At 41.7% G+C, this 27,938-nt stretch overlaps 2 protein-coding genes across 4 annotated transcripts in view; both read right to left on the bottom strand.

Moving 5' to 3' along the window:
• Positions 1 to 341: 341 nt before the first annotated feature.
• On the bottom strand, positions 342 to 22,012 carry LOC148336027 (retinal cone rhodopsin-sensitive cGMP 3',5'-cyclic phosphodiesterase subunit gamma-like). 2 transcript variants are annotated; one of them, XM_088297003.1, is made up of 4 exons: positions 21,880 to 22,012; positions 1,214 to 1,322; positions 1,101 to 1,135; positions 342 to 1,023 (listed from the first exon to the last, which is right to left on the bottom strand). In XM_088297003.1, the coding sequence occupies exons 1-4, from the start codon at positions 21,899 to 21,901 to the stop codon at positions 947 to 949; spliced, it is 243 nt and encodes an 80-aa protein (XP_088153129.1). In that variant the 5' UTR covers positions 21,902 to 22,012; the 3' UTR covers positions 342 to 946. The 2 variants fall into 2 exon arrangements, with proteins under 2 accessions (XP_088153129.1, XP_088153130.1); XM_088297004.1 differs by lacking the exon at positions 21,880 to 22,012 and adding an exon at positions 5,137 to 5,389.
• LOC148336025 (ras association domain-containing protein 8-like) overlaps positions 21,888 to 27,938 on the bottom strand; it is a 60,037-nt gene continuing 53,986 nt past the window's right edge. The window contains exons 5-9 of one of the 2 annotated variants that reach the window (XM_088297001.1): positions 27,096 to 27,223; positions 22,731 to 23,384; positions 22,385 to 22,641; positions 22,140 to 22,320; positions 21,888 to 22,026 (exon numbers count right to left, since the gene is read on the bottom strand). In XM_088297001.1, the coding sequence (XP_088153127.1) occupies positions 21,992 to 22,026; positions 22,140 to 22,320; positions 22,385 to 22,641; positions 22,731 to 23,384; positions 27,096 to 27,198 (1,230 nt within the window). In that variant the 5' untranslated portion in view covers positions 27,199 to 27,223 and the 3' untranslated portion in view covers positions 21,888 to 21,991. Of the gene's footprint in view, positions 22,027 to 22,139; positions 22,321 to 22,384; positions 22,642 to 22,730; positions 23,385 to 27,095; positions 27,350 to 27,938 lie in introns of those variants that run through there. The other variant, XM_088297002.1, reaches the window with a different exon arrangement.

Genomic DNA, 27,938 nt, shown 5'->3' with positions numbered 1-27,938 from the left:
GCTGTGGTGTTATAAATGATGGTACTTTGAGGGGGATTTATTCAAGTAAGACTAAGGAGGACTTCACAGAAAGCCTACATGTGAAATGCACAGCCCGCCACTGCTTAAATTCGTAACTCTTATATAAAAGTGCTCATGTTAAAGTCAAGTGTCACTTTAAATTAATGGTCGTGCTAGTCTGACCAACTTTCGTTTGTTTTCCCTTGGTTCATGGTTCATGGAAAATCATCCGTGTATCAACAGAAAAAAAAGACATCACCGTGCATCTCACCGAGATGATGATTCATATATGACTTTATTACAAGATAACATTAACTCAGCACACTAGCCAAGCTAGACAGATCAACCGATCTTTAGACCATTTTGTGTACTAAACCCAAGCAGTAGTACAGTTTGTTGCACCATTGCAATTACTGGGCTAAACAAGGGTAACAAGAGATTTAAGATTAAGATTGACTCAGACAAGTGATGCTGAAAATTTAAGCTGTAACAAGAATGTCCAGATGCCCAGAATGTGTAAAGTTGCTCCATTTCACAGAATTAGCTGCTCCCACTCCAAAACCATACCAGCGAATTTCCAGCAACCAATGAAAAGAGCAGTAAATCTGATGGATCATAGCCTCCATAAATACATTGTGTTTTAGTGGCATTTTGTTTAGACCAGTGGTGGGCAAATTTTTGATTGACGGGCCACAATTGGTTCTAAAATTAGACAGAGGGGCCGGACCAGGCGCAGATGGATGAAGTGTTTTGGTAACCTGACCTCAAAAAAAAAAAATACATTTAATTTTAAGAAAGTGAGCAAAAGCATTACAACAATATATCTGTCTTTTAAAAAAACACAGAAAATAAAACATTAACAAGGAATGTTCATTTTTTTTTTTTTTTCAATTTGGTGGGCTGGATTAAAATGTGGCTCCCGGGCCGTAGTTTGCCTACGCCTGGTTTAGACGATGCCAAACTGTGCCAGATCACTTAGTTCTATGTCCCCAAAAGCTTCCCAGGGGCAGATGACTTCTGTATCTAAAGAAAAGCAAGAAAAGTACATTTCAAACCGTGATGGGGTTGTATCACTCACTGCTTTTTCCTACGATGGTTACCTCGGATGATGTCCATCCCAGGAATATCATTAAATCTAAGACAAAGATTCCACTGTTTTATTCGATATGTTAACATTGTAATGAACAATCACGTATGGTGGCTGTCAACTTACTCCTGCCGTCCAGCTTTGGGAGCCTTGCTCTTAAATAGCTTTGTCTCCTTCTCCTTTGACTTGGGAGGGTTGGCATTGGTCCCCTTGGGTTCTGCTGCTGCATTCATTTCTATTAAACCAATAATTTGGGTGAGGGTTTCCAACAAATACAATAACACTTCATAAATCAAACATGCTTTTATAATGAAGTAGGAGTACGTGAATAAACAGCTGCCCTAATTTCTGTGTACAGTAGATGCCATTGTAATGTGCATTCAATCAGCGGCTTTCAGAAGAAATATAATTAGTCCATTATTGCAGTACATTCCAGTTAAAAGCTGTTAGAATAAGAACTTTTTTTTTTTGCTGTAGACACATCGTGCATTGCATCCACATACATTCATTTAGAATCTACACTCTGAAAACTGCTGGGTCAAAAGCAACCAAACTGGTTGAAATAGCACGGCATCCAAAAGGGACTGAGCCACTGCTGGGTTACTTAAACTCAGTGCATTGGGTCAAGATTTTGTTCTAACAAAGGCCAAACTCTACCCATATATAACCCATAAGAATAATTGTGGTTAAAAACAATATGTGTTTTCTTACAAACTTTATCGAAGAAGAAGCAACTTCCCCGTGTCAGGGGTTGACACAGCAAGTCAACCGTATGATGTCTGCCTCAGGTTTTTTAAATCCCTTTTGTGTGGGGGGCTTCCAAGCTGACTAGGATTTGAACCACAACCACAGTGTCCAAAGTCAGCAGTTTTCCAAGAATGTTACAATTCTGCCCCTATTTTCTAAAGTGGTTATCTCACGCATAGCCTAACTGCGCGCATGGGGTGAGTTTTCAGGACTTTTCTTTTTTTTTATTTTTGCAGTTTGAGCTTAGTTAGAAATGGACGTTTACATGGTTGTCGGAGCCAACACAGCCGACTAGCTTCCTGACCATGGGAAGTGGCTGCTCTCATTTCCTTTAAATTTAGCGCAGGAGAGACGTTCATGTGTGCGGAAGCATAAACCTACTCACTGGAGTCCATGCAGGAAATAAGACACACACAAAAACAGAGATGGGCTTTTTCCAAGTACCGCGTGGATAGAATTCAAATATTCACACTAGGAGCGGAATGAATTATTGAAATGCTGTTGCGTGTACTGGCCCTATAACTGAGAGTTCAACTTAGTGAGTGTGTGTGCGTGCACGTGTGCGTGCGTGAGCGAGCGAGCAAGACACAGTGAGCAAAAACAAGGAAGTGCGCGGCTGTGTGAAGAGGCAATTGAGAGCCAAAATAAACATCTGAAATGTCGTTCAATTTGAACAACGGGATGAAGTGCAATAAATACAGGCTTCTCTACAGTGTGACTTCGTTCCTAGCTCCTCTGTGATTTTGCCTCGTGTCAACAAGAGTTTGAGAAAGGTTATGGTACGCTCTGTAAGTACGTTCGCTGTTGAAGCCCCACTTCATTTTCATGAATAAGTACGGTGGGGCCAAGATGTAAGCGTTCTCAGGATGGACCCGCAAAATAGGGTAAAGTGCGTATCTATGTGATAGAACTACAAGATCTCCACTTGTGGATGATTTTAAGTTGCCAACTGTTAAGTTTGCACTTGGAGACTGCCTTCCACCCCAATCGTGCGTCCGTGTGTGGCAAACTTTCATCACCACCACACACACACTATCTGTGGTGCAGCCAGGGGAGGTGCTTTTAAAAGCTATTTTTAAAAAAAATAAGAAGAAGAATTAGTGCTGTCAGACGATTAAAATATTTCCTCATAATCGCATTTTTCATAGTTAACTCGTAGTTAATCGCACATTTTATAAATTGTAAAAAAATCCCTTTATTCATTGTAAAATAAAATTCCTCCCATTTTTTGTATATTATGTATATAATTCAATATTTATTCTCCCCTCACTGTCGGACATCTACACCGCTCGGCGCCTCAGCAGGGCTCTCAACATCGTCAAAGACAATACCCACCCAAACTCCCACCTGTTGGACCTGATGCCCTCTGGCAGGCGCTACAGATGCATCAAATCGAGGACCAATAGACTGAGAAACAGTTTCTTTCCGAGAGCCATCTCTATTCTGAACTCTCACACACACGAGACCACCCTTACCTTACAGAACAGCATCGTGATGTGTTTTTATATACCCTATTCAGTATTATTTTCCATTGCACTCTCTTATTTATCTAATTTATATATTTGTCTGTATTATTGTTGTATTGCACTGGAGAGGGGAGCTCTCTAATCTCGTTGCACTCTTGAGTACAATGACAATAAAGGGATTTCTAATTCTAATTCTAATTAATATATGAGAATTGACTTTTTTGTTTTTATGCAAATACTTTTTATTTAATTGAAAAAACAAAGCATTGGATTTGACTCACACAAACAAAGTCACACAAAACAGCATCTCAACAGCCTTTCTAAGGGATGAAATTGGAGTAATGTAAGAAATATAAAATGCCAACAAAGTGCTAATGAAATGGGTCAAAATAATGGGCTGTCACACCGAGATATTTTTGGTTACTGAGAGAAGTCCAGTAATCACCGGTGAGCGCGACTGCTTCCGCCTTCTCCGCTTTCTGCAAGTCTTGAATGCGGGTTGCAATAGTGTATGTCGATGACAAATTGTAAGTGCAGTCGTTGGACGCAATGCGAAATATTTCAGCCAGACCTTCGTTCTCCACGATGCTAACACGCAGTGGCCACTCACTTAGCTATGGCTTCGGTGAGTCTCTTTTTAGTTGATCCATCCATTGGTTTCTGTCGCCAATTATCCATGGATGCCTGGGTTTGACAAGGGGCTGGAGAATTGGCATCAGCGGTGTGCTTGGCCATCAAATGGTATTTTAAACTGGACGTGCTGCGATGGTAGTTCAGTGCATGATGGCAATACACACAAATGACTTTGCACTTATCAATGACACCATTAGGTAACTTTAAAAAAAAACTTGCCGTTCAGAATTGAATTTGCGTCATTTTTACCACTCCCTTGATGCTTTTAGTTGTATAAACCAGCGAAAACTCCGCACAGCAAGCCCATGCAGGCGTGTCCTAAATTCCGCGTGCTTGATGTTTTTTTCCCGGTCCAGCGCTACGTCAGAGGACTACATTGTTTATTAGGCCAAGATGAGTCTTAATCGCTCGTTAAAAAAATTAAAAGGGTTAAAAGGGGGTTGGATTAATGCCATTAATAACACGTTTTTCTGACACCTCTAATAATAATATGTTCAGTTAGTTGATTTCTACAATGATTCAGGGTTCAATTCACGCTGTCATATTTATGAATGAAATACGATGATATCCACAACACGTGTCCATGGAGCTCAGAATTTGTCTGCCTACAACTTGATCAAATCCACCTAAATCGCGTTACATCACCTGTGTGACAACTTTGACATGACCTAACTTTAGCTAATCGAAAGATGAGTCTACTTTCTGTCAATCAAATGTTCAGGTGCACTGCGGGTGAGAAAAAGAAAACACTCTCAGTTCACTGGAAGACCAGCATGGCGCAATGCGGTCTGCCAAACTCTCAAAAACAGTAAACTAGACTTTGCCCACCACAAAAATGAAGATACGACAGCTTTTGCGACAAACGCACATGATCAAATTCAAGATGCAAACCTGTCCAAAGTGGTGACCAAATTCAGCTCTTACTAACGGCCAAAACCAATATTCAACTCAATCTGATGAGTCAAAATAATTAACCCAACCTTGGCTAAAAGTAACCCAATCTGCAAAAAAATACACAGCTACCCAACAAGTGGGTTGGGAAAACAAATCAGTAATTTATAGTGCGTCGAGCTTACTAGTCATAAATCCTATGCACCTCCACTATAAATCATCTGGTATTGGTCCATTATTGATAAGATTTAAAGTCCCGACAATGTTCAGTAAAACTCGAAAGGTAATGTGTGGTGCCAGCAGGAGCCTAACCTGTATGTTAGTTTGGGGTTTGTTTGAATCCAGGAGAAGACGACGTCCGGAAGGCCTAAGAAGAAAAAGATGCAAAACAAAGAGAAGTTTCTCTTTCTTTTTGCACTTCCTGTTCTGTGCTTTCAATATGCCGGCTGTTTTATATAGTGGCCATACACAAAGCCGTTAATAGAGCTGAGGTAGGGTTATTATAATCTTCTGAATTTGAGGACAGCTTGTACCTGTGTTGCAGCATATACCTCATCTGTTCTTTCATGATTTATTTTGTTTAACGTACACAGGCTACCCCATTACATCAGCAATTATTCATCAATGCAGCATGATGCAACAGCACAAGCTGCAAACAGTAAATATTACTACTAACTACAGTACTCAATTTCAAATTATATTATAGTTGTATACTATACAGTAGTAGATTATTGAACAGGGCATTGTTTCAGCGCATGCACCAGGCATGCCCACAGTGTTGATTTTTTCTTTCTCACTATTTTGAAGCCTGGTTTGTCCTTTTTAAACATATGTGCAAGTGCTGAATATTATAGATCGGGGTGACGGATAATTGGCCTGAGTGGTCCCCTGATTACATAATTAATTAATATATATTTTAGGGGTGCAACAATACACAAAATTCACGGTTCGGTTCGATACATTAGTTTCACGGTTCGATATTTTTTTGATACAATTTTTTTTAAATTTATAGTTTATTGAAGCTACTTACATTTGTTTAAACTCAAAAGTAATCATTTTACATTGAATTAAATCTATTTTAGCAATACCTGACTCATTTTCTGCTGTGAATACTTAGCAACGTTAAAAAAAAACAGCACCATTAAAACAAATAAGAATATTGTACAAATACAAAATAAATTATCTGAGAAATGACCCATCTTCTGTGGTGCATTCTAAGCGACAGATTACAGTATATTTGGCAAATAAACAGCTCCTTAACAAATACAATTTAGACTATACTTATCTTGTGAAGTATATATTCAGCACCATTAACTTATTAAACAAAAACAGGACCTTGAACTTAAACTCTTGGGTTAAAGATAAAGGCTATATCTGGTATGTAAAAAATATTAAAATATTTATTATAACATTTATTTATTTTATATATAAAATTAAAATGTTTCTGTAATGCATCTTTATCAGTAGAGTATACATAAAAAAACAATTATCTTTTTTAGTAGTGTATTATTTGAAACATCATTGTTTTTAAAATTTGAATCATTGTAACACAAAACTCATCTAAATACAGTAGTGTATAATCTCAGCTGCTTGACTGTATTTTCATGTATCGTATAGGCAGAAAAACACTTTATCCCTTAAATATTTTTTAAACCACTGTACATTGGATACAAATAAAGATGTATTGAAGTGTATTGTACAACTCGAAAATATTTTGAAATAAATAAAACAAAAGAGGTATAGTTGCGTTTAGGCGCACTAATTTCCATCCTCCGCAACGTCTTTCAGACTTTTCTGGTTAAATCATCAATCGTGTGACTTTTGAGCAGCCGTGTCTGAATAACGTTGCATTTCATGTCCCACTCGGCAGTGATGTAAAGCGCCGTAATTATCAGATAGCGCAGCGCTAGCTGCTGACAAAGCCGTTGCTAATTTGACTCTCGTCTTGTTGTACAAATCAAGAATTGCAGTATTGTTGAAATAGGTCCGCGCAGGAACCTTCTAATGTTCCACTAATTTTCACATTGAAGTGATGTCGGAGTAAATGTGACCATGTTTGTTGTACTTCCACCAACGTAGTTAGCATTGTGTGACACTTGTGACATACTGTTGAAGTTGTAGTCCATGATACGCTTTCCGTCTGGTGCATACATAAATTACTTCCAAACGCTAGACGTGAAGTTTGGCGGAGCTTCTTCCGCTTCAGGTATGCTTTATAGCCATGTTGCAACCGCTAGCGAGCTTCTCGTGCAGCATGAGCCAAAATGAATGTGGGAGGGGCAGTAACGTACAGTGACTGCGTCTGCGCTCGCCAATCCAGCATATAAAAAGGCGGAGTAAACCGTGCTGCTCCTCATCGTCATAAAATTTTGCATATCGTCTTATTCAGTGCGCACCGAACCGTGACCACTGTATCGAACGATTCAATACAGATACACGTATTGTAGACGCCAAATAGGGGTCAAATGTGTGTGTGCATTACTGTTGTTGAGCACTGTGTGGCGCTGTGACTGATCATATAAAAGGGAAGAGGAAGAAAGTGTGCTCAGGTACGGACTTAAAGAGCATACAGGTTTTTGACCGCTTGGGCGGAGTTTGTACAACCTTATGGATCGTGTTTTAGAGTGATTTTAAGATTGACGATTGATAAATAAACCTTACCTTTTAGCAAGCTACTCATGGACTCTTTAATGAATGACACAGCTAAGCAATCACAGGTAACAAAGCTGCCAGCGCTTCAAGCCAAGCCAATCTAGGCAAACAAGCAATCAATACCTCACTAGCCTACTAGTATACTGGCTAGTACATTGTCAAAAACCTGCCCAATCACAGACCGTGTTGGAGGAAACGACGGATCAGTTGGAGCAACGCAGACAGCGTGGGACAATAGGGGAAGCCGGTGTGTGGAGGAGCAGCCGGCGTTGATGGACTTCGCAACCAGCCGTGATGGTTGCTAACATGGCTAATCCAGAGGAGTGCTGCTGACCACCGAGTGGATTGGAGCACCGACGTCATCGTGTGGATTTACAGTTAAGGCGCCCAACGAGAGGTATATGTAGCGCTACACTGTCGATGGCCAATTGTGTGCACACTTAAAAATAAATAAATAATTAAAATCCAATGCATTGTTAACGCTGCGTACGTTAAAATTACTTAGAACGTCGCGGTTCTACAAATTGCGCTGGATCACGTGACTCACTGACCAACCTTCGCGTGATCACCTGAGCTGAACTTTGTGTTGCGTTTACTGCCAGCACGTACAATGGAAGCCTGTGCTTCGGACATGGACAAAAATGATGAAAATGAAGTATTTAATGATTCGGGAACTCAAAAACGTATTGTTAAATTAAGAGAAAAGGGTTTGGTTGATAAACTTGAAAGGTTACAAAACAATAGGAAATGTAAACTTAACAATGCAAGTAAAGTTAGAAGCGAATTGAATGCATTCATGTCTCGTGGTGATAAAACCAAGGTGATAAATGGTCCTGATGAGTTGAAAGGGTTGTGTGTTGATGCTAAAAATGTACATGATTCAATGATGGGTTTGTCGTCTGTCGAAGAGGGTGAAAAGCACGAAATATGGTTTAAAGCCAAAATGATCCCAAACAATGAGTGTTTTTCAAGGGTCAATCTATGGCTTTCTCAAGGTTCAACACAAATACAAGAAATCATAAAAGAAACCGATAAAGGTTATGCTAATGATGAACTCTCTCCTGAAGATAGTGTGTTAAACATGAGCAGCAAGGTTAGCAAAAAAAAGTACCAAGTCCTCTGCTTCATCTGCTAAACTAAAGGCAGCAGCAGAAAGAGCTGCAGTGCTGGCTCTTGTGAAAATATTGGAACAACGACATGCTATTGAAGAAGCAACCTCAAGCAACCTCAGGAACTTGTGCGAAGTTGTCAACACATGGCTTCAGATCGTGGTTATGCTGTGGCCAAGGCTTTGCTCCAGGATCATTTTGGAAATCCTTACAAAACGGCCACTGCATACATTAGTAAGGCTCTGTCATGGCAAACAATAAAAACGGATGACACAAAGGCACTGCACAGTTAGTCCTTATTTCTACGCGGCTGCTGTAACATTATGGAGGAGCTGGAGTATGTGCAGGAACTGGACATGCCTGTGAATATGAGGGCAATCTTGGCCAAGTTGCCCTATAAATTACGAGAACGTTGGCGTGGCGAGGCTCATGACATCATGGAATCGACAGGATACAGAGCTGGATTTGTTGACTTGGTACAATTCATAGAGCGGCACGTAAGAATTCTTTCGGACCCCTTCTTTGGAGATCTGCATGATAACAGCCCTAACTCAACATCAATAAGTCAAGGCAGGTCATATGCGGGCAGTAGAGTGAAGGGGAACGTGGTGGCCAGTACAGTGACTGAGAGAGATCCTCCCAAGGTTGAGCAGCCACACTCCTTCGAAGACTATGAAAATGGCCGTTGTGTTTTTTGCTCACTGGAACATTTGCTGGAAAATAGTAAGCAGTTTTGAAGAAAGAAACACATGGACAAGCTGTTTATTTTGAAGAGAAGAGGTTTATGTTTTGGCTGCCTTTGTCATGGACATATTAGCCGTGACTGTGATATGAGATTGAAATGCGACATTTGCAGGCAAAATCATCCGACAGTTTTGCACATAAATAGACAGGCAACTGCACCTCAACAAGAGTTGGAAACACCAGATCTTATTCCCATTTCTCACACAACTTGTGGAAATACAGGGGCCGGCAATTGTCGCACCATGTTGTCAGTGCTGCCCGTTAAAGTAAAAGCTGCCAAAGGTGACTGTGTGATCTTAACATATGCATTCTTGGATCCAGGCAGCACCGTAACATTTTGCTGTGAACAGCTGATGCATCGCTTGAACCTCTCTGGAAAGAGAACCCAAGTCCTGCTACGAACAATGGGTCAAACAAAGATGAGTCGTGCCTTTTCACTATTTAATCTCGAGGTGGCCGGCCTGGAAAGCTCACAGTTCCGTCCACTGCCGGAAGTGCTTACACAAGCGTAAATGCCAGTCACTACAGACGATATGGTATCATCTCAAGACCTCCTTAAATGGCCATATTTGTCAAGTGTACAAATACCGTCCATTCAAGCCAAGGTTGACCTGTTGATCGGGATCAATGCACCCAAGCTATTGGAGCCATGGGAAGTTATTAACAGTCAAGGAAATGGTCCGTATGCTGTCAAAACTGCGCTCGGCTGGGTGGTTAATGGCCCGCTGGACGGGAATAGTAGGATGGAAGCTTCTGCCATATCTGTGAATAGAATTGGTGTCAGCAGGCTGGAGGAACTGCTAATGAACCAGTATAATCATGATTTCTGCGAGAAGCACATGGAAAGCCAGGAAATGTCAATGTTACGACCGGCTCTGCTAGGGAAGAAGGGAAGTAACATAGACCAAGCTATTAAATGGTGTGGAGAGAGTTTACAATTTATTTTTAGTAAAGAAAAGAGGTAGGTTTTAAACAAATGATCTTAACCAAAAGGTATTAACCCAAGTTCACAAATGTGTATGAATAACAAAAGCAAGTGTCTCCAAAATTTACAAAAGTCCAAACAAGAGACACAACGAGCGCAAGCGAGGCGAACTGAACTCTAAAGTCCCAGCCGCCCTGAGCAGCAGAACCGAGGTCCTTTTATTGGTCTCAGCTCTACAGGTGGAGCTCGTTGATCGGGCGGTACATTACTAACGAGCAGGAAACCAGTCCACCAATGAAGAACGAGCGTGAAAGCAGTCCACCAACGACGATCGAGCAGGAAAGCAGGCCAACGATGAGGCACAAGTCCATTGACTTTACAACGAAAGAGTGGAAGAGTTACTGCATTACACAAAGGGAGTGGCCTTGTAGGTGGGCCCTAGCCCAGGGCCGTAACAGTCAAGAGAAGACCAGCAGTTTCTCAATATAATGGAAACATCTGCCAAGTTACAGGATGGAAAGTATACTATGAACTTACCTTTCAAAAAGAAAGATGTCTTCTTACCAAACAATTTTGCTGTGGGCCAGCAACGGTTACAAGGTCTGAAGAAGAAATTTAAGTTTAATCTGCAATTCCATCAAGAATATGTGAAGTACATGACTAATATAATCACTTGCAATTATGCAGAACAATTACCTGACGATCAAAGAGACCTTGATTCAGGAAGAGTTTGGTATATTCCCCATCATGCTGTCCATCATCCCAGAAAGGGAACACTGCGTGTCGTGTTTGACTGCGGTGCCACATTTAAGGGCTTGTCCCTGAATACAGAGCTGCTGCAAGGGCCCCTTCTCACAAGCACGTTGATGGGCATCCTCATGAGGTTTAGACAACAGCCAATAGCCTCCATGGGAGACATTCAAGCTATGTTCCATCAAGTCCCTGTGCCAGAGGAGGATTGGGACTTTCTACGTTTTTTGTGGTGGCCTAATGGAGACAACACAACAACCGGTGCCTTACAGAATGATGGTGCATTTATTTGGAGCCATTTCATCACCAAGTTGCGCAACATATGCTCTGAGAAGAACGGCTCAAGACAATCAGTCATAGTTCCTACCGGTTGTTATAGAAGCTGTTCAACAGAACTTTTATGTTGATGATTGTCTGAAGAGCACAGCCACTGTCACAGAAGCTATCCAGCTGATACAGGGCCTCATTGCTCTCTGTCAACAAGGAGGCTTTGCTTTGGAAAAGTGGATTAGCAATAGTGTTGTTTTGCAAGCCATCTCTGAAGAATGGAGAGCTGAAGATGTTGGATTTGGACAATGAGAAGCTTCCAGTAGAAAGAGCACTTGGTCTTCAGTGGTGTGTGGAGACGGATGCTTTCGTCTTTGGATTGGAAATAAAGCATCGGGCTTTGACCAGACGTGGGATGCTATCAGTCAACAGTTCTGTTTACGACCCACTGGGGTTCCTGGCGCCAGTGACCCTTCAGGCCAAAATAATGCAACAAGAGCTGAAGGGGCTGTAGTTGGGATGATCCTTTGCCACAAGACATTTTAAAGCAATGGAGAAGGTCGTTGGAGGACTTGGGCCAGCTAGCTACATTTAGAGTTGACCGGTGTATTAGACCAGCTGGGTTTGGAGCTGTAAAGCAGGCACAATTACATCATTTTTCTGACGCCAGCGAAGGAGGCTATGGAACTGTCACATATGTGCATTTAGTGAGTGACGAAAACCAAATTCACATATCCTTTCTCCTTGGCAAGGGTAGAGTAACACCCTTAAAGGTTGTGACTATTCCCCGACTTGAACTGTCTGCAGCTGTTCTCGCTGTGAAGATGGATGCTATGATCAAGGCTGAGCTTGGAATGCACCTTAATAGCTCTGTGTTTTTGACCCATAGCACATCCGTGCTGAAGTATGTTTGCAATGAAGATCTGTGATTTTATACATTTGTTGCAAATCGAGTTGCCGTAATACGAGATTTGTCTGAGCCTGCACAATGGAGACATGTTGGTACAAGGGAGAATCTAGCTGATTATGTGTCTCGAGGTCTGAGTGTTTCTGACTTTTTGAAAAGCAGATCGCTGGAAGGACCAGAATACCTGTGGAGGGAAGAGGATCAGTGGCCACAGACACTGCTGGATGTCTCTTTGGACGTGGAAGATAAAGAAGTCAGAAAGGAGGCAGCAGCTCATGCTGTCAGTGAGTGCACTCCTGTACCAACAGATCAGCTGATCCTATTCTTCTCAGATTGTAGAAGGCTAAAAAAGAGCAGTGTCTTGGTATTTAAAGTTGAAATCATGGTTGAAGGATAGGTGCAAGGGGAACAATCAGCTGCTTCCTTCAAGAAATGGCACCGTGTCATGTGAAAAGCCCATCAGAAAGCCACAAAGACACATTTTATTATTGAAGGATTTACAAGATGCAAACATTTCCATCATCCGTTACTGTCAGGATCAGAGGTTTAAGTTGGAAATGGAAGCTCTTGCAAAGGGTTCGAGTGTGAGCCGCCATAGCCCTATCTATAAGTTGGACCCTACCTTAGATGATGGGCTGCTGAGAGTTGGAGGTAGGCTAGACAAAGGTGCAATGCCAGAGGAGGCCAAACATCCACTCATCCTTGGTAAAGATCAGCATATTTCTAGCCTCATTCTTAAGAGCACTCACCAAAGTCTTGGACATGCTGGACGATCTCACACTTTAGCCGCGGTGAGAAGAAAGTTTTGGATAATAAGGGGCAGCTCAGCCACAAGAAAAATCATTGGAGAATGCTGCATCTGTAAGCGCTACAATACACGACCTTTACAGCAATCCTAGATGATGGCAATCCTACCTGCAGCTAGGATTTTACCAGACCAGCCCCCTTTTTCCACCACTGGGGTTGATTACTTTGGCCCAGTCGAAGTAAAACGAGGGAGATCCCGGTGCAAAAGACACAGCGTTATATTTACTTGCATGGCAAGTCGAGCTATTCATCTTGAGGTAGCATCTACGTTGGAGACTGATGCATGCATCAATGCCCTGAGACGTTTCATGAGTCGGATAGGTTAGGTCCAACATCTATGGTCCGACAATGGAACAAACTTTGTGGGAGCAGAGCGAGAGCTGAGAGAAGCCCTAGCCAATTTGGATCAGGCAGCGATAACAGGACATCTTGCGCAGGTTGGAGTTAATTGGACTTTTAACCCACCTGCAGGCTCCCACTTTGGTGGCATTTGGGAGAGGATGATTCGTTCAGTGAGAAGGGTCCTAAACTCTGTTTTATGTCAACAAACCTTGGATGATGATGGACTGGCAACAGTGTTATGTGAGGCTGAAGCTATCTTGAATGATAGACCAATCACCAAGCTGTCAGAGGACCCCAATGACTTGGAACCACTCACGCCCAATCATATTCTCCTGTTACGAGGGAAGCCGTCAATTTCACCTGGTGTCTTTTCGGCTGAGGACCAGTATGGGAAAAGGAGGTGGAAGCAAGTCCAATTCCTTGCTGATTTATTTTGGAAGAGATGGGTTCGTGAGTACTTGCCATTGCTTCAACAAAGACAGAAATGGAATGACAAGAAAAGGAACCTGGCTATCGGAGACATTATGACCATTATGGATCCATCTGCTCCACGGGGATCCTGGCCTCTGAGGAGAGTCTTGGAAGTTTATGCAGATGCACTTGGGTTAGTGAGATCCGTAAAATTGAGAACAAAATCCAATATAGTTGAAAGACCAATTTCCAAATTATGCTTAGTGTGTGAGACCTAATTTATTTAAAATGCTCTAAAAATTGTAAGTTCTTTCTTTTTTTTTGGGGGGGGGGGATATTTTAGGAATTGCCATGTTTGTGAACCATGCCTATTAGGGGCCGGTGTGTAGACGCCAAATAGGGGTCAAATGTGTGCGTGCATTACTTTTGTTGAGCATTGTGTGGCGCTGTGACTGATCATATAAAAGGGAGAGGAAGAAAGTGTGCCGAGGTACGGACTTAAAGGGCATACAGGTTTTTGACCGCTTGGGCGGAGTTTGTACAACCTTATGGATCGTGTTTTAGAGTGATTTTAAGATTGACGATTGATAAATAAACCTTACCTTTTAGCAAGCTACTCATGGACTCTTTAATGAATGACACAGCTAAGCAATCACAGGTAACAAAGCTGCCAGCGCTTCAAGCCAAGCCAATCTAGGCAAACAGGCAATCAATACCTCACTAGCCTACTAGTATACTGGCTAGTACATGTATTGTTGCACCCCGAATAAAAAACAACAACAACAAAAAAAAATAATATATATATATATATATATATTAGGTCTGTCAAAATTAAAGCATTAACTCAGGTGATTAATCCAAAAGATTTTAACTCAGTTAACTCAGTTTGATTTACTTAACAAGTAATTTGCATACTTTGCAAATATTATGCCATATTAGCAGTCTTTAGCACGTCTCAGAACAAAACACTGTGTTTTAGTTATCACTGGGCCTTGCAAACCAACACTGCTGGCGTGTGGCGCTTGTGGACAGTTTTGAGAAATGTTTAAAAAATAAATGTCTGCAAAGATGTCTCCATTTAGATCGTATTCAAGAATCCAATAAAGCTATGAGAACAGTCTTTGGATTAAATATATATCATATTTGGTGATTTTGCATCAATTCCAAGATATTATTCAAGTAAATATCTGTTATAAGCTCCACAAAAAATAGTAGTCAAAAAATGTGATTAATCATGATTAATCATGGATTTTTTTGTCATTAATGAGTTAAAAAAATTAATCACTTGACATCCTCACGCGAAGAATGCTTGACGTACTGACGATGTGTCACTGAGTAACTTGATCTTAAATACTCCAGCATCAAGCCTATATGACATAATAAAAGAACAGAGCATAACAACATATACATTAAGACATGTGGCAACAGTACCCCCCCTCAATGGGCACCACCCGGTGCCTTTCCTGGCTTGTGAGGGAACTCACGGTAGCAGTCCCGCAGCAGAGGTGGTGTCAGGATGAGGGATCTCGAAATCCAGGAACATTCCTCAGGGCCGTAACCCTCCCAGTTATCTAAGTATTGAAAACCCCGACCACGCCGACATAATCCAAAATCTTTTTCACAATGTAAGTGGGGTGACCATCAATGTCCAGTGGCGGAGGGGTGGGGGCTCGGAAGGAGGACTGAGGGGGCTAGAGCAGACTGGCTTCAGGAGGGAGACATGAAAAGTCGGGTGGACCTGGAGGGAGGCTGGGAGCTTCAAACAGACAGCAGAAGGGTTAATGACCTTCTCAATTTCAAAAGGTCCAATGAATCTGGGGGCTAGTCTGCGGGAATCAGTCTGGAGGGGAAGGTCACGGGAAGATAGCCAAACCATTTGCCCTGGACGATAGTCAGGGGCCGGAGATCGATGTCTATCGGCCAGTTGTCGGTTACGCTGGGCTGTGCGGGACAGGGCGGCTCTGGCATGTCTCCATACGGCATGGCAACGCCGCAGATGAGTGCGGACAGAGGGAACAGCAACCTCTTGTTCCTGGGAAGGGAATAGTGGAGGTTGATATCCATATGCGACCATGAACGGAGACATGCCCGTGGATGAGGAGGTGAGGGAATTGTAGGAATACTCGATCCATGGAAGGTGTAGGCTCCAGGGGGCAGGATGGCGGGCCGAGACACACCTAAGGGATGATTCCAGATCCTGATTGACTCTCTCTGACTGTCCGTTGGTCTGGGGTTGATAACCTGAAGACAGGCTAGAGGACGCTCCCAGAGCTTTACAGAAAGCTTGCCATACCTGGGATGTGAACTGGGGACTCCGGTCTCAAACTATGTCAATGGGGATGCCATGAAGCTTGAAGACATGATTCACTAGGATGTTTGCCATCTCAAATGCGGAAGGAAGTTTGGGTCAAGGAATGAAGTGAACCATCTTGGAGAATCGGTCAACTACAGTCAGTATGACTGTGTTTCCATCGGAGGGCGGCAGGCCAGAGATGAAATCAATCGGCAGGTGGGACGGCTGGGGATGGGCAAGGGTTGCAGAAGACCCATAGGGCGATGGTTAGAAGGCTTCCCCCGAGAGCAGGTGTGGCAAGCGGTGACGAACTCCCTGACATCTTGAGCCATTCGGGGCCACCAGAAGCGTTGCCGCAGGAATTGGAGAGTTCACACCAGGATGACAAGCCAACTTGGAAGAATGTCCACATTGCAGGACTTGAGAGCGGACAGAATCTGGGACGAAGAGCCGATCCGTAGGGCCCGAGCCAGGATCTGGTTGCTGTTGTTGGGCCTGCAAGACTCATTACTGAAGGGCTGATCAAAGACTCTGCGCATCGCCTCAGAAAAAGCAGAAAATGATTTCAATGTTTCTGACTTTGACTCTCACAAGGAATTGGCCCACTTCCCTGCTTTCCCCCGAAGCAAGTTAATGACATAGGCCAGCTTGGCGCGATCATCCAAAAAAGCGCTAGGTTGTTGCTCAAAAACCAAGGAACAGTTTACTAGGAATTGGCCACAGGCTCCTACCTCTCCAGAATAATGTTCAGGTGGCGGAATGTTGGGTTCGCGGTGAAAAGCCACAGCAGTAGTGAGTGAGTCGATCACTCCTTGATTGGACGTGTGGGCTGGAGTGGGTGATGGTCGTGGTGGAGCGCTGGACGTCAACTGGAGGGTCAATGAGTTGACGGTGGTGGGTGGAGAAGTTCTGAATAGACTCCATAACCTCCTTCAAGATTTGGTTTTGTCTGCCGAGCAGTGCCCCCTGTGCCCTCATGCCGTGGTGGATTGGGTCCTCTGGGTCTGCTGGGTCCATGATGGTCAGTACGTGCTGTCACGTGAGGAGTGGGGTTTGGACCCGGAAGCAGACAGGAGACGGAAGTGGCGACGTAAATGTCTTTATATACAAAAATTCCAAGTAATAACAAGCAGGCCTGGATTCAGAACACATGGAAGATGGCTGACATCCTCACACGAAGAAAGCTTGACGTACTGACAATGTGTCACTGAGTAACTCGATCTTAAATACTCCAAGCATCAGGCCTTTATGACATCATAAAAGACCAGAGCTTAGCAACTGTGTAGCAACAGATACATTGAGACATGTCACAACAATATTAAGAGCACGCATTTTGCATGTATGCACAAATATTGTCCATATTTAATATGCCATTTTTGTCATACATCTAGTTCAGAATTGTGTGGTCCTATGTGGCCCCATAACAGCACTGAAGAAAAATGATGGCCCCTTCCAGTATTTAATTTACCCATCCTTGATTTAGGGCGAAAGTGGTGCAAAATTCCACTGGTGCTTTTTTTTAATTCATCTCTTCTGGCATCTACAAACAGTTGTTATTTTTCATCTTTTATCGTGTTTTGGTCAGCATGGTGACAAGTGGGTAGCACACCTGCCTCACAATTGTGAGGATTGGGGCTCAAATTTGGGGTTCTGCCTTCCTGTGTGTTTTTTGCTTGCATTCATTTTTCAAAAAATGTATGTTTGGTTAGCTGAGACTAAATTTCCCATAGGTGTGAATGTGAGTGTAGCTCATTGTCCTGCGTTTGGCTGGGGACAGGTCTAGGCTCCAACTCACTCGCAACCCAAGTGAGCATAAGGGGTATAGAAAATGGATGGATAGTCTATTTAGCAATTTGTCTCTTTACGATTGTGTAAGGTTGAATATATAAGTTATCCCATATTTTACTCTATTAGTATTGCAAAAGAATTGTTCCACAGTGTGACCTATGTTTGACCATATGGATGAGAAGACTTTAAGAGAAGCGGATGCCTGAAGACTGGATTCAATAGCTGCAACATCAAAGGAGTTGTGCCCGAGACACACTTCTGAAACAAAAGGACTGTGACTTTAGTGCAAGAGCACTAAAAGGCATATCTGCCTTGTCAATCAGTTAACGACTGCCATTGATGTCTGTTTTTCCTCTCTTGTCTGAAATGTTTACATGTTCCTGCTGGTGCTTCCCCCTTCATTCTTTAGTGCAAATACATTGTATTGTTAGGGACTTCCCTAAAAAAATAGAGGGCTCAGCGGAGTGTGCTCCAGAACGAAGTTGGAGATGTAACTGAGCACACCTCCGTTCGTTCTCCTCGCGACTAAAAGATCAACTCTTGTCTTCCTTTCATTCATTTTGCCTCTGTTCAGTGAATGCTTCGGTGATTGAACCTGACAGATTGTTATGACTTGTCTAAAACTCTATGTTGCGGCATTGAAATTGGACTAGATTACATCACATCGGGTCAGATTACAGAACATTCCTAAAGGCAAAATGATGCATAGTTTTTCATGAAACATAAAATGAAAAGGACCAAAGCTGAATCACAGGTGTTTAAAAGTGTTCTTGAGGAGTGCAAACTTGTTTCACACGGCACATGGCAAGACCGGCACACTGTTATTAACGTCACTAGCAGCAGATAATAAGGAACATGGTGGGTAAGTATTTAATTGGATTACACAAGTGGCCACAATTATGAAGGTATTATGTATACTGCAATCCATGCACACTATGTTCAGGAACTAATACCTGTATTTACATAACATGAAATAGATGTTTTCATAATAATAAAGAGATTGATATTTATCTAAGTTGTAGGGCATCACAATATATTTACAAACATCCATCCATCTGTTATCTGAACCGTCTATCCTCACGAGGGTCGCAGGCTTCTGGGAGTCTATACACCCTGAACACCGACACAGGCATGGGGAGAACATGCAAACTCCACACAGGAGCCCGAAATCGTACTCTGGACCACTGTACACTGAGGCCAGTTGGCAACTGTGCTACTATTTATAAACAGATTTTCCTTTTCCTTGACACAAAAAACGCAAAATGTGGGCTGTCAAAATTAAATATATATATATATATATATATATATATATATATATATATATATATATATATATATATATATATATATATATATATATATATATATATATATATATATATTAGGTCTGTCAAAATTAAAGCACTAACTCAGGTGATTAATCCAAAAGATTTGAACTCAGTTAAATATTTTAACTCAGTTAACTCAGTTTGATTTACTTACAAAAATATTTTGCATACTTTGCAAATATTGTGCCCTATTAGCAGTCTTTAGCATGTCTCAGAACAAAACACTGTGTTTAAGTTACCACTGTGCCTTGCGAACCAACACTGCTGGAGTGTGGCACTTGTGGGTAGTTCTGAGAAATGTTTTGAAAATAAATGTCTGCAAAGATGTCTCCATTTAGATCGTATTCAAGAATCCAGGAAAGATATAAGAACAGTCTTTGAATTAAATATACTTCATATTTTTGCATCAATTCCAACATATTATTCAAGTAAATATCTGTTATACGCTTCGCAAAAAATAGTAGTTGAAAAATGTGATTAATCATGGAATTTTTGTGATTAATTAGTTACAAAAATATATATATATAAATAGATATACATATATATATACATATATATATACATACATATATATATATATATTTTCATATATATATATATATATATATATATATACATATTATATATACATCTCTATTCTGAACTCTCACACACACACGAGACCACCCTTACCTTGCAGAACAGCATCGTGATGTGTTTTTATATACCCTTCAGTATTATTTTCCATTGCACTCTCTTATTTATCTAATTTATATATTTGTCTGTATTATTGTTGTATTGCACTGGAGAGGGGAGCTCTCTAATCTTGTTGCACTCTTGAGTACAATGACAATAAAGGGATTTCTAATTCTAATTCTAAGGTTTGGAGGGAGCTAATTGGCTAACACAAGACACGGGGATGACATTCGCAGGTGGACCCAATAACCCAACAACACAGGAATAGACAAAGGAACTCAAAGAAAACATGAAACTAAATTCTAAACCAAAACCAAAATCAGTAGAGACAGATCATGACAAAGCTCAAACTGTGAATGGGTATAAACACAGAGAATCCTCTTTTTTCAAACAATATGGAATGATTCTGTTTGACTGCCACCATATCATACAGCCCTCATATTTTATGTTTGTATTTTGAAAGTTAAAACAAAAATTGTCCTAACGGGCAACGTCTGGTCACTAGTATCTCAAAGCACAACTGAACAAAAGAGTGAGATTGTAGTTCCATTTAGAGTGACTGAATGTGTCATAAAGATTTGCAAGTAATATGTTTCTAACTGATCATTTCATGCTGTGGTACAAAATGACTTTGGTCGTAAAATAATTGATATGATATATTTTTAAGAGACATGTTATAGGAAACACAAAAGAAGCTGTGTGGGAACATTTCTTAAGTAATCTCCTTATTTCTTGAGAGGCTGAATTTGGGGTTTTCATTAAAAAATATTGAAGAATGACTTATATCAAGGGTCACTGATGGTGTAGTGCAGGCATCACCAAATGGCGGACCGCGGTCCGAATCCGGACCGACAGATGGTTCGGACCGGACCCATGACCAATCTATGATGAATTTTTTTCAGGGCACATTCGCAAACGTTGACGCTGCAATTCTAGTTAATACGGAAATGGCGTCACTGATTTGAGCCAATCAAATCTTTTGTTTACGATCCACTGCCAATTGCGCAGCATGCCGGAAAAGAGTGCTGCTGACAGTATGCCTTGCTAAAAAGTTAGCAAGGTCGGTGCGTGTTGTTTTAAATGGATGGACGGAGAAATTTAGTTTCGTTCTGGCTCCAGCCAATTCTAAACCAGCGTGCATCATATGCTCAGAAACCGTCGCAACATTGCGAAGCGCCACTACGAAACAAAGCACCGCCCTTTTGTGCAGTTATCCGCTGAAGTTTGAGGTGAGCGCACGTAAAAACATCGAACTTCGAGTGCAGTATAACAGATTTTTACATTTTCGTTTACAGCCCAGCGGCATGCAAACAGATGTTCACTAAAAGTATCATGGATTTTGGGGAAACATAAAAAAGGAAGTTGTGAAGGAGTGCTTAAATGCGGTTTCACAAACATTATTTATAAAGGAAAACACAAAGCCCAGATGTGTGAAATAATCTACCAAATCCCAATGGCCCTGACTCCGTTCCAACCCAGATTTAAGTCACTGGCAGGGCAGTCACAAACTCATTTTTCTCATTAAGAGAAGTTAAAAATTATTCAAAAGAAAAGGTAGTGTCAAAGCTCATTTTGAATTAGTTTTTCATGAGGACAGCCATTTTTATTGATTGCGTACTCAACATGTCGACCTGTTTTACTTGGATAATTAGGCTTTCCGTTTTTTTTAGGCTGATAACTCTTTGATTTAAGAAAAAAAAAAGTAAAAGATGTTAACTCAATTCTTAGGACTTGATATATTTCTGCAGGAGATATTTTACTGTTTTTTTCTGGAAGTGGCACCCTTAAGTTCCTGGAGCCACATCTTCTTAAATGTGAAATAAACGCCTTATATTTGTTTGACTGGCAAAGGTGTTTAATGGGAACATTACTAAATATTTAGTATATAAGTGCGCTCTGTTGAAAATGACTAAATATCGAAACTATATAAAAATGTGAACATAGGCTAGACATTAAGGGAAGTTGGACTTTGGTTCGGACCTTTTAATTGGAAGTCATTTTAGTCGTGGACCTCTGTGACTTTTAATTGAATACCTCTGGTGTAGTGGTACACTCGCCTGAGTTGTGTGCGGGCAACATGGCTTCAGTTCCCACTCAGTGACGATGTCTATGTCTGCCCAGTGACTGGCTGGCGACCTGTTCAGGGTGTAGTGCACCTTTCGCCCGTGGTTAGCTGGGATAGGCTCCAGCACCCTCCCGTGACCCTGTACAGGATAAGCGGTGTGGATAATGACATGACATGACGTATATCAAGGTGTGTCATTAACTATATGAGTTTCACATGTATAATTGTTGACCACCAAAACATTTCATTCACTGTAAATAGCTTCGGCAGGCTTGTCCCATTCCACAATGCCAGCATTGCTGAGGAAAGCTTCACGGCCAGGCAAATAGTTTCTCTGGTCTACAAGTGGAACGCCACTGGTCTTCTGGATGAAATGCTGCAGGTTACATTGTCTCAGCTCCTTTTTCAGCTCTTCAATTGTCTCCCGTTTACCCTAAAGGATGATAGAGATCACATGAGCAAAAAAATTACAAATCTTGCTGCATGAAAATACATACCCTAAGCCTGTCCTCAGTAGTTTGCAGCGCTTCCAAAGCCCTTGACAATGTATCATCCAGTTCTTCGTTCTGCTGCATGCAATGGCTGAGCTCCCATTGCAGGGTCCTCAAGACCCCTTGGGAATGCTGAGCGTCCTCCTGAGAGGTTTCAAGTTGTATGTTGTGCTCTAGATGTGAAGAAAGGTCCAGAAGTTCTTCGATACGATAATTATGATCAAGCGCTAATGTCTGTATCTGGTGTAGACCACACTGCAATTCTGTTGTGATGAATAAATGAAGACAGTATTTTATTTTAAGATGGTCCAAAAGGATATAGATTTTTGCAATACAAATATTAGTATCCTACCTTGTTCTCTGTCTATTTGTTCCTGCAACCTTTCTGTCCATAGCTGACTCTGCATCAGCCCGGCCTCATTATATTCGAACCATTGTTCAAGTTTGTCCAGTTCTTCTGCAGACTCGAAGTTCCTTTCAGGAATTGTAGCAGATGCTGTTTCATGTTCCCACCAGTTTGTCTCATTCTCCAGATGTTTAAGATGAAGCTGTAAATCTTTCAGCATCCTCTTTTGCTGCAGAATCTGTCTAAATAACTCCCCCTTGGAGGCAAAGGAATTGCCATTTACCTTTGGTGAGTAGTGAGGATCAAGAACATTCACAGAGGAAGCGTTCAGTTCATGTGAGGCTCTGGGATAGTCCAGAGGCTGGTTTGATTTTGTCCTTCTGGTTATTGTTGGTGCACCAAGATTGAAAGTTTGAGTCTTCTCTGGCTCCCTGTGTTGCGGGGATTCTGATTCTAGTGGTTGGAGCAGAGCAGGGTGAAGTACTCTGGATGTTTTCACTTGCCCATCACTGAGGCTGGGACCAGTCCGTCGCAGAATGAACTGGACCTCAGCAGCCAACTGTCCAAGTTTATTCAGATGCTGGAGCGGACATTCATCAGCACCAAGCAGTCTCTCTGTGCTCCGTAATTTCAAGATGAGAATATAACGACCTGTTTGACCTGTGGAATAGATATCAGGTTAATGTAAGGCACAAATGTATACATAAATGCATAAATAAGGGTGTTTAAAAAAATAAAATAAATTGTTTTTTGTTACATTTCAAAATCCTTGAATCGAATCCCACCTCATGTATAAAGATATGCCCCAAATCATCTTTTATGAGAGATGTACACCAGATATGAATCAATATAAATTGGTTTGACGTTGCTGAAATGTTGTTTCTTTGAATTTCATGAACGAGCCTTTGGAGATGTTGCTCAAAATTAATAAAAATGATAAAAACTACAGTCATATCAAATCTGAATCCAACTGAATCATGCTAAATCGTATTGTTACATTTTAAAATCGTTTCATCATTGAAACATATTGTAGCCCATTTATAAAGAAACTTATGCAATCATCTTTAATGCATAGCGAATGATACACTCAAACAACCATCAAGATCAAACACAATACAATTGGGGAGACTGATTGATCTCCAATGCATTCATGTTTCAAAACAAATTCCCATAAATATATTAGTACAGTAAGAGAAATGTCAAAATATATATATAATATATATTTTAAAAATCTGTCGTACACAAGAAATTAAAGTAACACTGTAAAATGAGAACAGTAATCCAATAAAATACTCTCAAACACTCTACTGGACCACAACTGAGAAATCTGTATAACATCGACATAGTATTGATTTGGTATACTAAATTTGTGTCTAATTGGTTTGTATTTAAGCATATTAAATACATTGGACAGTTTGCACTTAACAGCCAGACCTTTTCACATGTTGTAGTAAGGACCTGGTTCCTGCTAATGATTGTTTGGATATGCAACCATCCATTCTCTTCTGCTTATCCATGATCGGGTCGTAGAAGCAGCAGGTTTAGCAGGGAAGCCAACACTTCCCTCTACCCAGCCACTTCTAGCACTTCAACGCAGATCCCAAGGCATATCCCAGGTTAGCCGGGAGACATACGGTAGTCTTTCCCGCATGTCCAGAGGAGACTACCGTCTTGTACACCAGACAAGCACCGAGCCGGGGGCAATAAGTATACCCATGCCTGCTTTGTGCCTCTCACCAGAGGCTACTTCAGAGTGGAAGAAAGTCCAACCCCTGGTACCAGAGCCCAGGCTGCATGTGGTGGGAAGTCCGACTATGTCATGTCCAAACTACCCTGCCTCACACACCAGCTTGTGCTCCTTCCCTGGCAAAGAGGTGACATTTAATCCTATGGCCGCTGTCGAGTGACGCGCCTCGTCAGGCAAAGTGATGGAACATGTAGGAGGTAGCATAATAAGAATTGGGCTAAGACCTAGTAGAAATTTCACCAAATTTAGCCTTGACAAACAATTCTCTAGAAAATAGACACTAGATGTCGACAGTATCGACGGCACGCCGACTCAGCCTAGTCCAGCCATTCCAGCTCAGACGGGGTCTTATTATTAATTAAAAAAATGGTTAAAACATGCATATACCAAAGTCACTGTTATCCAATGTAATTGTTATTGATAAAAGTAGTTAAAACATACACATACCAAAGTCAATGCCTCACAATGCTTTTGCTATGTTCAACACATGACTCACGATGAATCACATAACACGAATGGATTGGGGGAAAACCCCTAGTTAACTTGGACAGCTAGTCAGAATGACTCACAGGGGAAAACCCCTAGTTGGTCAGGATGGCTTGCTGCATAGTTAGACAGTTAGTCAAGATGACTAGTTGTTCTAATGTTGGAATGATTATTGCTTTTACAATGTATTGTACAAACAACATGCAACCTTTGAAAGAAGAATCAAGTTACATATTTAGCCATAATGTACAAAATGGCTTTACTTTGAAACTGCTTTGTGTATGAACATAACCTGTGTACATTATTACTCTCTGATGATGACACATGATGAAGAAGAAATGAACAAAGTTTAATAACCTGTTGATTGCAAAGAGAGAATGTAACATGTATATTATGTTTCCAATGTATTGAGCTGCATTGTATTACATTGGTTATGTTTAACTAGTGAGTTGAGAGGATCAAAGAAAAACAAGTCAACGCCCTGGTTAGTGGTAAGGGAATGGAAAAACACTTAACTAGCTATGAGTCAGTGGGACTTTCCACTCGTGACTATGAGTAATGGAAACTTTGAGGCAAAGCAGGGCTATATAAGCCTCGCCCGAGAGGCACAAAGGGCTCTCTTTTCGCATTTCATGGGGACACTTTGACATGATTCTAATTTTTGCATTTTTTTCCCTTTTTCGGGACTTGTGCTTTTTTCCCCCTCTCTCGCCCCGGACTCTGGTCCCTCGGCGGGATGGGTTTTACCTTTCCTCTATCGATTGGACACCGCTAAAAGGCTTAACCACGATAAGGTAACTGAACTAAGAAATAGCATAAAGAGATGCGCGTTTAGAAAATAGAGAGAGCCTAGTCAATTTGTCCAAAGTTATTTCTGGGTTTTCCCCCCCTATTTCAGCTTATCGCAAATTCAAACCCTGATCACTCTCAGGAGGCTCGCTAATGAAATTCAATTTGAGGTATGATGATTTGAAACTCTTTTATTCGCTTTGAACCCCTTTTGCTCTTTTCTTTCTTTTTGTTGCTTATTAGCGATTGCGACCGCGGAGGCTCTGTGATATTGTCGGGTTTGTCCTTTCTGTATCCCGCGACTGGCGGGTTCGAATGTTAAAATACTTACTGGATGTATGTCACACGATCCCTTGTGTTCCTAATTAAATCTTGTAAGATTTTCGATTCTAACCTATCTTTGTCATCCTTATGATTTGATTCATTCGCACCACTCGACCCCCTCCCCGTCGGAGGGGCCCTTTTGTAGCAACAACCTAAAAATAAACCAACAACAAAAAGTTTACTCCAGCTTTAAAAAGACATAAAAAACAAATCCGCGCGGTCCTAACAAGGACAGTGAAAATCCACTAAGTCAATAACAAATGCAACAAGATTCACAGAAGCGAAGCTGCCGTAAAAACGGAGTGGTCGGATCGCGGAGCTCCCGATTCTGTTTGGTTACTCATCGGTGGCCCCGCAAGCGACGGAGGACCGGATTGGCTCGGTAAAAGGTAAAATTGTACATCTACGTACGTAGATATAAAAAATGATACAGGGCAGTTAGCGAACCTAGGCGAGTTCGCCTCAACGCCGGCTTAAAAAAAATAAAAGGGCGCGCTGCGGAGAGGGGTGCGGTGAAAAGGGACTCTAAAACAAACTCATCCTTTTCCCCTCCGCCCTTCTCCCCCTTCCATCGCCCTCGGACCCGTTGGACGGAGAGCCGGCCTGGGACCCACAATTCCGATTGGTCCCCCCCGGGTAAGCGGAATCTGACACCGGGCTCACAGATGGGGAGCCCATGGGGAGGGGGACCCTCATTGCCTCTTGCAGGCCCGACTGCCAGGCACTTGCCAACGAGCCCCACATCCAAGTCTAGCTCCGATGACCCGCGTCCAGGGAAGGGAAAACTAAATGTTTTTTGCTTTGTTTGGTTCCTCACCTAGGACCTGTTTGCCATGGATGGCCCTAACAGGGGCATAAAGCCCCAGACAACTTAGCTCCTAGGAACATTGGGACACACAAACCACCCCAAACCCATTAAGGTGACAGCCCACAGAAGTGTTTGGGGGGAGTATTTCTTTAGGAAATCAATTTGGACTCAAATTTTTGTTTCAATTTAATGCGGAAAGTGTGACAAAACTGCTTACCTATTGCTTGTGCAAGAGAAATCACAACATCCTGACTGGAAGTAGCCTGGGATATGCCACACACCACTCGGACCACACCCTCCACCCACACCTTCATCTCCATCGCTGACACACAGCTCCACCGGAAGCTATGAGGTCAGACCGACAGTCGGGGTCAGTGGCTTAAACAGGACTACAGTAAAATACAACCTTCCACTTCACATCCCTTCACAATTTCCATATAATCAACCACTTCCACACACGCACACACACGTACACCTATGCACGCACACGCACGCGCACACACATACACACATTTGCACAATCATTGAGTAGGGGCATAAGTGAACCATTACACCACCAGTGTGCACCAGTCAGCAAAAGCCAGTTACATGTAATGTGAAATCTCTACATAAAGACATAAAAACCTATAACACCGTCCCTTTATAATTTTGATTTTGTATTGCTGCTGGTTGAATGCTTTGAAGTATAGCACATTATCCTTGATGACGCTTGACAAAGTATTACCAAAACACATATGAAAGTTCTTTGTTTAAATAAATAAAAAAATGAATATAAGTTCTCCCCAAGCAAGTTTATCTTTCATACATGAGAACAGATGCTGTATGAAGTGTGTGTGTGGGGGGGGGGGCTTTGTGTCTGTGTACATGTTTGTGTGGGGGGGGGGGGGGGCTTTGTGTCTGTGTACATGTTTGTAGGAAGCCGGAATGTAGCAGAACACGCTGACATTCCTGATTGACTCAGACTGCACACATATACTTCCACTTCGTTTACAGTATTCATATTCAAAACATCCTGAGGCACATCAGAAAATTCCAGAAAGAAATACACTACTTCTCATTT

Source organism: Idiotropiscis lumnitzeri, chromosome 5 (assembly GCF_059441095.1).
Source record: "Idiotropiscis lumnitzeri isolate Australia: NSW breed Sydney's pygmy pipehorse chromosome 5, RoL_Ilum_1.0, whole genome shotgun sequence".
Taxonomy (NCBI): domain Eukaryota; kingdom Metazoa; phylum Chordata; class Actinopteri; order Syngnathiformes; family Syngnathidae; genus Idiotropiscis; species Idiotropiscis lumnitzeri.
The sequence above is the reverse complement of the archived record's forward strand: the minus strand, read 5'-3'. Positions and strand labels throughout refer to the sequence as shown.